Source organism: Phodopus roborovskii, unplaced genomic scaffold, assembly GCF_943737965.1.
Source record: "Phodopus roborovskii unplaced genomic scaffold, PHOROB, whole genome shotgun sequence".
NCBI classification, from domain to species: Eukaryota; Metazoa; Chordata; class Mammalia; order Rodentia; family Cricetidae; genus Phodopus; species Phodopus roborovskii.
In genome coordinates, this window is record NW_026126434.1 from 29,494,509 (window position 1) to 29,506,584 (window position 12,076).

General features: G+C 48.4%; 1 protein-coding gene across 1 annotated transcript; it reads right to left on the reverse strand.

Annotated features, from left to right (window-relative positions):
• Window positions 1-2,766: 2,766 nt before the first annotated feature.
• Window positions 2,767-10,394, reverse strand: LOC127223912 (butyrophilin subfamily 1 member A1-like). Its single transcript, XM_051186595.1, is given in 11 exon segments — window positions 2,767-3,155; window positions 3,158-3,427; window positions 3,756-3,782; window positions 4,805-4,831; window positions 5,703-5,729; window positions 5,809-5,829; window positions 6,013-6,213; window positions 6,327-6,614; window positions 7,425-7,775; window positions 9,244-9,338; window positions 10,269-10,394. Coding segments are annotated over 10 exon segments (1,686 nt in total). The 5' UTR covers window positions 9,329-9,338; window positions 10,269-10,394.
• Window positions 10,395-12,076: the final 1,682 nt, after the last annotated feature.

The window sequence follows — 12,076 nt, forward strand, 5'->3', positions numbered from 1 at the left end:
TATCCAGACCCTTCCCGTGGTTTTTTATTACTCTATTTCTTTTTTATAATTTATTTTTATTTTATATGAATTGGTGTTTTGCCCTCTGTGTGAGGGAGTTGGGTCCCCTGGAACTGGAATCACAGACAGTTCAGAGCTGCCATGTGGGTGCTGGGAACTGAACCCGGCTCCTCTGGAAGAACAGTCAGTGACCTCTGAGCCATCTCTCCAGCCCCTACTCTATTTCCTTTACCTTTATTTTTTTCATTTTTTGAGACAGGGTTTCTCTGTGTGACTTTGGCTGCCCTGGAATTTACTCTGTACATCAGGTTCACTTTGAAGTCACAGAGTTCTGCTTGCCTCTGTCTCTAGAGTGCTGGAATTAAAGGTGTGTGCCATCATACTCAGCTACTCTCTTTTTTAACTGTTTTTTAAACCACTTTATCCTGTTTCTTTTTCTCTCCCAAGCCTACATATATTTTAAAACACACTGTAAACCTTTAGAGGGTTTTTTTTAATCTGAATCTGATAAGGCTGAGCATTCGGGATTAATAATAAGTCTCCATGTCATGATTAGGGAGCAGGTTGGTGGCTCGAAAGAAAGCCTGCTACAGTCCAGGGATAGCAACACTCAAAATAGGCTAGCTCCTCCACCATCAATCATTAAGAAAATGCCACACAGGCTTGCCTACAGGTCAACCTAATGAGGGCTTTTTCTTAATTGAGAGTCTGTCCCTCTTTCAAAATGACTCTAGCTTATGTCAAGCTGATATCACACACACTCATTACATTTGTGAAGAGAACACACCCCACAATGCTAGCACAAATTTCCATATTTGTTATTTCTTTATTGCTGTGCTAAAATGTCATGACCATGCAACCTATAGAAGGAAGAGTTTGTTTGGACTTACTGCGTGATGGGAGCACACCAGAGGTGACCACTCAGACAGGTCACATCCAGCTGAAAGTCTTCATCCCAGCTGGCTGGGACTACATCCAGGTACTCAGGGACCCACATGAACTATACTCAGGCACTCAGGGACCAGGATGAAGCCCCAAGTGTCTGGAGTGTGGAGCTCTTGAATGCAAAAACCACATCCTGGCATTGTGATCCACAGCTGCAGGAGACTTCACATAAGCATACAGATTAACAGAAGTTAAGATGAGCTACCTGAGGCATCTTGACCTCAGGTGCCTAGCTAAAACAGAGCTGGGTAATTTTCCATGGGATTCTCCATCAAGATCAAATTCTAGTTAAATCTGAAATGTCCTCGGTGAGAACACGAGATGGAGGAACCTCTGCACCATCTTGCCCTGTCACAAGTGATCCAGAGGGACAAGACTCCAGAAGCACAGTGTTGTGGTGGAGTAATACACTATGAAGAAGTATCACACTGATTGGTCTATAAAAAAGCTGAATGGCCAATAGCTAAGCAGGATTTGCCGACACAGAGGACACTGGAAAGAAGAAGGAAGAGACACAGAGCAGGTAGGATGAACAATGTGAAGATGAAGTAATAAAGTCACAAGGCAGAAAGCAAATTAAAATACAGCCACAAGGCAGAAAGAAGTGGGTTGATCAAAGTTATAAGAGCTAGTTAGAAACAAGCCTAAGATATTGGCTGAGCTTTTATACTTAACCTTAAGTCTCTGTGATTACTGGAGAGCTGATGTTCCCAATGAAAAGTCTGTCTACACAGTGGCTGGAGCAGGAACCTGGGAGCTTATGTCTTGAGCCACAAGCAGGAAGCAGAGAGGGTAATCTGAGAATGATGCACGGTTTGGGATCTTCAAAGCCCACCCCAAACCAACCAAAACCACAGCTAACTGGGGACCAAGTATCCAAACATAAGGGACTACAGGGGATATTCTCATCCAAAACACCACACTTGGCTACAAAGAGAGTTCCAAGCCAGCCTGAGTTAGATAGATAGATAGATGATAGATAGATAGATAGATAGATAGATAGATAGATAGATAGATAGATAGGAGATAGATAGATGATAGATAGATAGATAGATAGATAGATAGATAGATAGATAGATAGATGGATAGATAGAGGCAGTAAACACTTAAAATATATAAAGCCATCCTTTAGAAAATATAAGTTGTCATAGTTATATATTTATTTGCTGTGTATTAGTGTGTTTGTGTGTGAGAGAGACACTCAAATATAGATATCAAGGAATTTATGAAAGATGTCATTGACAACTGATAAGATGATAAGGTTGGTTCATGGACACTTGATGAACAGTTTATTATCCACAGAGTAGGGCCACTGGAAGTTACCTATGGTCTAGCAACCCCACTACAAGGAACAAATCCAGAGGACAGGAATTCCTGTGTCAAAGTCATCTGCTCCCCTTATTCACTGCACACTGGTTACAAGGGTCTACATACAGGTCAGACCCTAGGTGCCCATGACCAGACAAATGAATTAAAACAATGTCCATCATTTAACTAAAACCGGGTTCATGCCATTTAACACCAAAAGGAACATAAAGGAACATGCCTCCCGTAGCTGAAACCAGCTCAAGCAATAGTCAGGGCTCATTTGCTGCCTGAACACAAAGCTTGGATCACCTGCTCCACACCCACACCTCAGACTCAGACCTGAGAGCATTAGGTCAAGGCTCCAGGCCCCTCCAGGACTCATCCTGGGGGCTTTGCCTATGGCCTCTACAGTCCCACAAGAAGTCACACTGGCAACTTAAAGGCAGTGATCTGCATAAAAGTGCAACCAGGATGAGGAATGGGGATTCTTCCCCTGGGGAAGTGTCAATACCACTAGCACCTGTGGGGAGCCCCTCCCCTAGGGGATTCAGAGACTCCATCAAAGGAAACAAACATGGCTTTTTCCAACTCTTTCCCCTCTTCCTCCTCTTCCCACTCCTCTCCTTCCTCCTCCTCCTGCTCCTACCCCTCTTCTCCATCACACCCCTGTGCAATGGAGCAGAGAATCATACAAACAGTTCCGGACTTAATCCTGAAGTATGGATAAAGAGTCCCAGAGAAGGAAGCTTCGTGGAAGGTGAAAATGTGGGACAAGTCACTCATGTTATAGAATGAAATGTCACCTTCACTGTAGTTCACAAACACCCCCACACGCTGGGGAGATGCCCTAAAAGATAATGAAGTCCTCCCAGTATCAATATAGGCCCAATATCCACTACTGACCGTCCCACAGTCCAAAACCCCTTATCTGGACTCTCAAAGTACAAGCCTTCTCTCTTCACACCTTCCCGACAAGCCCCCAGAATCCACTTGCTGCTGTCTCCATTCTTTATCTCTACCTCCCAGTAACACCTTCCAGAGGAGATGCCTTCCATGCCTAACACACAGAAGAGGTCATCAAGACACATAGTGGTATCCTTTCGAGACACATGCATCCTGTCCCGGGAGATGTCAAGGATGGGGTGGGCAGAGTCTGGATCCAGAGTGACAGGCCCTGCAGGAGAGTCAGCAGTCACAGGAGGTCCTTTCCAGACCCCAAACAAGGCCACAGCTGCCCCACCTCCACCTCAGGGCCTCTCAGTATCTTCTAGAGGGGCAAGTCCCTCACAGAACAGCCTGTGCCTCAAGCCCATGGCTTGCAAACAGGGGAAGGGGGCAAAAGGCTGACTACGGGTTACAAGGTCACAGGACCCTTGTAAACCAGACCTGGCTTAGTGGCTGCCACCCCTGCACCTGTCACCACCTGGGTCACCACAGAGAATTGGCGACACCAGAGCAGTGGGAAGAACAGGAGTGTCCCTAAGGAACACAGAGTCACTCACAGGCCTGGAAGTGCTCCTTTCGCCAATCTACAAGAGAAGCACAGGTCATGTGAGCAGATTCAGACACTGCACCCATCTGGTCAGCAGCTGTAACACAGACCTGGGAGTTGTGGGGACAATATACCACCTGTCATATAGAGAGAGACATGTACACACACAGAGAGATACACACACACACACACATACACACGCATACACATGTATAAATAAACATAGAAACATACACAAAATGACCCATATACATATATACATATACACACGCATACATACACACACACACAGAGGCATACACATACACATCACACACACCACCTATACATACATGCACACACTGCGAGAAACATTCACATACACAATTATATATAGAAACACACATATACACAAACACACCCACATGCTCATACACACAGTTTTGGGAAGGGCCTTATGAATTCTTATCTGCAAATAAGCAGTAATTCTCTGTAGGTCCATGGGAGAGAGACCTCATAAGCCACGCCTACCTCCATGGCAAAGAAAACTAATGGGCTCAGTCATCTAGCAGTCTCGTTTGGGAAGTCACAGCTTCGGACAGCTCAAGAGGACAACAGCTACCTTATGCCAACTAGCTTTTAGTGAGCTTGACACAAGGTGGGGTCATCTGGGAGGAAGAAATGTGAATACAGAAAATGCTTCCACAGGATTGGCCTGTAGGCAAGGCTTGGGGCATTTTCTGGATTGATGGGTGACTGATGATAGATATGGAGAACCCAGCCCATGCTGTGTTGTGTCATCTCATGGACGGTGGTCATACAGTGTATGAGAAGAGAAACTGAGCAAGCCAGGAGGAGCAATCTGGTACACAGCACTCCCCGAGGATGCTGCATCAGCTCCTGACTCCACTCCTGACCTGTGTGACTTCCCGCCCTTACTTGCTGTGGTGAGGGACTGGAAGTGTGAGTCACACAAACTCTCCTCTCAAGTTGCTTTTGGTCATGGTGTTTCAGCACAGCAGGGGAAACTCTAAGACACACGTTCCACTCAGATAATAGCAATCTACAACAGTCACGTACCTGCATACAGCTGGGCCTTCCTCCAGGCTGTAAAGGAACATATTCTCCTGAAAAGCCAATTAGAACAGCCCCACTAAAACAGACCCTAACCTGACCCTCCCTCCATTCTAAAGGTGAGCCTTGAGCTAAGAGGCTCCTGCAAGATGCAAAGGCAGCAGAGAACTGTGGGAAATTCCCTGCATCACAGATGGGAAAGAAGGTGTTACAGGATAAGTTCACCCACTGTAAGACTAAGTTCACCCACTGCCCCAGTGCTGTCTTTTTAGCTATCAAATAGCTGCCTCATTAAGGATTCAGGCATCATGCTGGCCTGCCCCTGTCACCTGGCAGAATGCACTCAGGCACTACCCTGGTCAGCCCAGGGTTCCATGATTGCATAGTCTGCACACAGGTACAAAAGGCCCCTTTAAAAGACAGAACTCAGCTTCAGTGCCTGCTCCAGGTTTCTGCCTTGAGTTCCTGTCCTGGCTTTCTTCAGAGATGGACTGTGATGTGAAGATGTATAAGACAAATAAATCCATCCTGCACAAGTTGCATTAGGTCATGGTATTTTATGATAGCACTAGAAACCCTAACTTATACACCTTCTTTAATAAAATTTAAATACCACTACTTGGCTCCCAGATGCAGGCAATAGTCTAGAGCTAATGGGGCCAAAAGTCAGCAATACAGTAGACAGAAGCTGGTAGGAATAGACCAAGGGCACAGGACACACCAGGAGTCACATGCCTTCCAGCTCTGGGCAGAGATCTGAAGGACCCAGAAACCAAGCTTCCCCCTCCCAGAACTCTCCACTTCTGTCCCCTAAAGGGGTTCCCTTTCTGCCTCGAATCAAGGAGAGGGCACAACTGGCCACATGTGCCACAAGGAACCATGTGACATTGGAGCAGTCACTCACCAGCCATGTAAGCTGCCTTCCTCCAATCTGAAAAACAACACACCGGAATCAAGTGAGCTGTTGGGCTACTGAGGGGCACAGGGTCAGGAGGAAAAGCATGACTCACCGAGCTCCTCCTGGAGTGTGCCTGAAAGACAGTGAGAAGAGGGGGCAGTCCACCATTTTGTTTCCAAGGAGTGTAAACCACAGACCAGCTGACCCCCAGGACTCCAGCCATCCTCTCTGGGCTTTCTTGGCCACCTACACTGATCCCAAAACCCTGGATCTTCCTGGAGACACTGGCCCAGTCCTTTCTGCTGTCATGACTTACTTATGGTTGTCAGTGCATCCTCTTTTGTCTTCTGGTGTGCCTCCTTCTCACACTGTAGATTCTCCCATTCCTGGCACAAATGCAGCCTCGTACAATGTTGTTTTCTGAGAAAACAGCATGACCCTAAGACTAGAAGTCCCATAATGGTCGTGATGACAACAAAAGCTGACATCCAAGGAGAACCCTGAGGGAAGAAGGGCTCTGTGGCCCAGGCAGAGAGACAGTGAGTGGCACACCTGAGGACGGCCAGCCCAGCACACTCCAGGACAGACATCCACTTCCCAAGCTCTGTAGAAGTGAGAAACAGCCCTCACCTGGAATGACCATGGGCATGGCCTTCTCCTGGCCCAAGATGGGATTGAAGGCAGAGCAGGTCACATTCCCCAAAGAGCTGTTTCTCACCACCAATGTAGACTCCATGCTGAACAGCCCCTCAGCATCTTCAGTGTGGGTCTCAGAGAATGCTGGGAGCTTCTCCCCTCTGGGTTCTCTCCACTGCACCTGGGGCTTTGGGTACCACCCTGAAGCCCTGCACACCACACACACACACACACCACCATCTTCAGGACCTTTGATGTGCACTTCAGGGACAGAGCCCATCGCTGCAGGAGGACACATGTGAAGACCCTAGAAGTCCCTCTGGGATGAGAGACCCCAGGAGCACCTGTGTCTCTCATGAAAAACTCTCACTGGAAACATAGGTATTGAAGAGGAAAAGCACTCCTGGCTTTGGACAAGGTTGACCCCCTATTGTCCAACAGAAGAAAGATAACAGGGTCCACTATGGGGAACAGAGCAAAGGCCACTCCTCTGTCAAACCCACAGGAAAGGAAAAGAGTTGAGCCGTGAACACCTGTGAACCCCAGGAGAGCAGACTCATACACAGCTCCTCCCTAGGAAGACATCGCCCTGAACATCCTTCCTTACTCAGTCATTTGTCTTGAGCATTGATCATCATTTAACTTCTCATTGGTTCAGTTTAATTTTTCTACCTACTCCTCTAAAATATGAATTCCAACAGCTGGTATTTTATATGACACTGACAGTATCCCTGGTCCCCAGAGCAAGGACCAGCATCTTTTAGGAACTACACATACAGAATTTAGAAAAATTAGCCTATATATGAAGGTGCCATCTATTTTTCATCAAAAAAAGGAAATATAAGACAAAATAGAAATAAAAATGAGAGGCCAGTGCCATGTGTGATGGAATGTGCCTGTGAGCCCAGCATTTAGGATGAAGCAAGAGACTCCAATGTCCAGGGTCATCCTGGACCACAAGACTGGCTTAATGCATCTAATCTACATGAGACCTCGCTCAGAAATAAATTAAGAAGCAGAGTGACATGATCCCTAAGTTTCCTCCCACACATAGTTCACCCAACATCTTTAGAACAGGGATCCATAACCAACCTGCCACCTTCAGCTCCAAGATGGCCTCTTCATAGAGGAGACCCCGTTTGAAGAAGCAGACATAAATCCCACTGTCTGACTCCTGAACATGTCTGATGCGCACGGCAGCCTTGCCTTCCTGGAAGTGGTCCTTCACCAGGGAAGTCCGCCCTGAATACTCAACCCTCTGCTCTTCTTTCTGCGCTTGTTGGTTCCGATAGACAAATATGGCTCCTGAGAATCTGGCATGGAACCACCTGAGCTCCTCCATGTTCTCCACACTCATGGCTGGAAACAGGGAGCAGGGAAGTATGGCTTCCCCACCTGGAGCAACCACAATGGGGTCTGAGGGACCAGACACCGTGAACTCTTCTGTGGACACAGATGCAGCAGTTAGAGGACTGGAGAGGCACATTGAAAGCAGTGAAGACACGCCATAAAGTGGGTGACCTGGGGGCAAGGGGCAAATGCTGGAATAGGCATCTTTGACTAATGTACAAGAGATCTTCAGACTATGGCAATGTAGCCAATGAATGATGACAGAAACTCTCTCCTTTGCCTGTGGCCCCGGTCCCAGAACCTTTCAGTAAAACATCACTTGTGTGTTCTTTCTTTAGCTTTCACACACCTGGTCCCCAGTGTATCTTCCAGGTAACTGGATCTCAGCCCAGAGCACCAGCTTTAGTAGGTCTGGGGTGGGCCCAATGTCATGCATTTGTAATGGTCCCTGCAGATGCTGATACCTTAAGACATACAGCACTACCTCTCTCAGAAGCTAGTTTAGAATCGCTTCATGGTTAAACCATACCCAGGAAACTCCCATTCCCAAACTCTAAATGCCATATATCAGCCCACATGTTTTTCCACTGAACTATATGTGTTCATCGATCAAGGACCTAGAAAGATGTCTGAGCAGGAAAGAGCACTGGTTACTCCTCCAGAGAACCTGGGTTCGATTCCCAGCACCGCATGGTGACTCATAACTGCTGTAACACTCTTCTAGACTCTGTGGGCATCAGACATGAAGGTGGCACACATTCATACATTCTGGGAAAACATACATACACATGAGATAAAATTCGTGAAAAAGGCACTAGTACCCCCAGAAGCCCCAATCACATCTTTGTAAAGAACAAAGATGGCCTACCTCACTCTGTGTGCCCTTGGCCCAATAGGCCTAGATATCTTCTATGCAGACACTGTGAACTCCTAAACAGCTACCCATCACTGTGTGCTACTCCATTTTGGGTCTGACCCATTGTCGCCACTCAATAGACCAGGACTCCTGCCTGCTGCCTTACAACCCCCATATCTGTGACCTTTTTCATGCATCAAAGCCACATCCCTGCTCTGTTCAAAGCTCAGTCATGGCTCTACAGAGCCCACCATGGATCACAAGGCCCTACAGGACTGCTCCCAGCTCAGGACCTCACACCTGCAGGACCTCCCACCCTCAGGCCCTGCTTCTCTCCCTGGCTCACTGTGCTTCAGCCAACACTGGCCTCTGCAACTCCTCACACCCCAGGCACACTGCCAACTCTAAGGCTACATCCACAACTATGCTCCAACTCTAAGGCTACGTCCACAACTATGCTCCCCAGGTGGGGTGTGGCTATGGAGCTCAAGCTGGCCAAGGACTCACGATTTTCCAGTCTCAGCCTCTGGAATGCTGTTGCAGACATGCTCAGTCTAGCTTTTTATTACTAGTGCACTACAAAGGGAACTCTGTGAAAACCTGGTCCAGATATAAATGAGTTCCATGCACATGGGAGCAGCTTAACACCTGGCTGATCCCACTCACTAAAGGGAGACATGGGAAGAGAAACCAGGACACACTCACTTGTGGACACCCAGGTAAGCAGCTGTTCAAGGACAAGCAGGCAGGTAAACTGGTAGAGCAGAGAGTTCTTGCAGCAATTTTCCATGTCCTCAGTGCTGGGAGGAAAACACAGACTGGGAACAACAAGACTCTTGGGCAGCAGGCAGGAGGCACATTCCACCCAGAGCTTGGGCACCTCAGCAGGGAGAGCATCGCTCAGGCCTGGTGTCAGCACCACTGGACAAGACACATCCACGTTAACAGAGTAAAGACCCCCACAACCCAATACTGAAAAGCATCTATGCTGGGGTTTCTCCAAGCCCTGCAGAACACAACTGGGGAGCTGGAGACCTCCAAGTCATCTGAGAGGAAGCCATTCCTTCCCTTCCCAACCCAGTCCTAGCGACAGTGCAGCCAAGCTCTGCCCAGACACCTAGGCCCTGCCTTTCTCAGCACCTTGAGGAGAGCCCAGAGTAGTCACCATCACTCCAACTCTCCATTATCCACATAATGCCTGTGACCTCCAAGACAAAGAACCTATATCCAGTCCCTCCCTCAGGAATAGCTTGGCAGCTGCCAGTGTTTCTACTATTCCATAATTGGGACCAGGCATCATCTGGGCAGTCTCAGAGACATATTCCCAGAAGGCTGTGGTGCCCATCACAAGGGCCTTGTCCTGGCTTTTGGTTGTGGAGTTTGTCCACACTTCAGTCCCAGCACAGTCCTTGTCGTGGCTCCAAGCCATCATCCTGCACTCAGCAGGTGACAAACACATCCCACAGACACATTTATCCCCATAGTCTCAGTCATAATAAAGACCCTGCATTGTGTAGACAGACTCGAAAAGAACATTAATAAACCCTAGTCTGCCCCCAAAACCTGCCCTTTGGAAGATTAGGGAAGGGGGCAACCTAAAGACCTGACAAGGACAAACTCAGCTACCTCCAGGTTCAACCACCAGGGATGTGACCCACTGGGACTTACTGTACTTAATCTTGTCTCTGGTTCCCTTCTCGGGCTCCCAGTTGTCTTCAAATCCAACTTACCTGCTTTTCTTTGCTCCCGGCTTTGAAAGGCTGTGACTTCATGGAGGACAGCTCAGTGCCTTAGGGGACCCAGCAGACCCCAGATCTTCCTCTCAGAGTTCAGCCCTGTTTCAAGGTGTTCTCACAGCTCTAAGCACAGCTCCTCCCAATGCCAGGTCCAGTTTACACATCTCCAACAGGTTCATGGTTTCTAGTCCAGCAGACAAGAAGCAGAGCCTGGCACAAGCTGTCATGGCCTGTGCAGAGACTTTGACATGGCCTTTTCCAGCAGAGCCCTCACGGCCAACAGAGCAAGTGGAGGTTCAGCCATCAAAACTGAAAGCTGAAGTAATGGGACGGGGTGTGTTTCCTTCTGCATGTTTCTTTCTCTATCAGAAAGAGGTGAAAGTCCACTGCACAGCCCCAGCCCTCCCCCACCCCTGCCACCGCCAGCCCTGCCTGCTGAGGTTCTTCCTGAGGAATCAGCATGTAAGGAAATGTTAAGGGTGACAGAGAGAAGGAAACAAACCCTCACTGAATCTCTATTAAGCATCAGGGCTATGTCCATCCCTGGCACAACCACAAGGAGAGGTGATGCCATGAGCCCTGTCCTAGGTCTCCTTGCTACTAAGATGAGTATTTACTAGAAACCCTGTAGTCCCTGTCCTCACCCCCCTCATCCCCAGCCCTGCCCATCCCCCACTCAGGCCATCACAAGACTGCAAGGGACCTCGGACTCCAGGTGCTTTGATAATTATTACAAACCTTATCTCCTCCTGGGTCCCCAGCGTATGACTTCCACAGGGGGGACCCTTCTTTGGACTACCCTAAAAGTGTATGAAAGCTAGGCTAGGCTGGAGAGATGGCTCAGCTGTTAGCTCTTTCAGAGGACCCAGGTTCAGTCCCCAGTATCCTCATTGGGCGTTTTCAACCACCTTTAACTCTAGCTCCAGGGATCCATGCTGTGTCCAGACCGGCTGGAAACTGAACACACGAGGCATATGCTCACAAAGATATACACATACACATAAGTAAAATAATAAATCTGTTCATAGGTTTGTTATACAGGACGTCTCAGCCTCATTTCCTAAGCCTCTTCTGCCCCCTTGTGGCCAGTCAGTTTCTAGCTGGACACGTAAGGTGCCCATTGGTTTTCCTGTTACACACTTTGTTGAGGAATGGCAGTGGTGTGGCCAGGTCATGGGGTCCGAGGAGAAGTCCATTTGTATCTATTATAACTGTCTCTCCCACTGTGACTGGGAAAGTTGGAGGACATGACATTGGTGACCAGAGATCCTTTCTAGCAGACAGATTCCCTTCCAGCCTGAAGCTGGACTCTGAGGGCAGGCTGACCCAAGTCTATGCGACACCATGCAGGCACTCCTAGCCTAGAGACTGGTGTGAACCAAACATGTCAAGGAGAATAGGCTGTGAGGAGATGGGTCAGCTCAGTCAGCTAGGCTGTCATCTTCAGTGGCACACTACAGCCTGAACCCGCCCACACCATACACCATTGCCCTCTCAACCCTCACCCAGTCAGCTTCTTCACCCACAGCAGGTCCTGGACAGACCCCCCACATACACATCAATCACCTGCTATCCCGCCCATGCCACACCTCAGCTCTATTACCTCCCACTTCTGCCCTTCCTGTCTTAATCCCCAACCTCCTGACCAAACCCACCCAGATCTCTGAGCTGTGGCTTCAACTGTGAGGGCTTGCTTCCTGTAAAGGCAGAAAGAGCACTCTGGTTCCATGGCCCTCTACACTCAGCAAGTGTTTGCAAAGGTTCAACAGAGTGGTAGAAAGACAGGCAAGAAGTGCAGATGT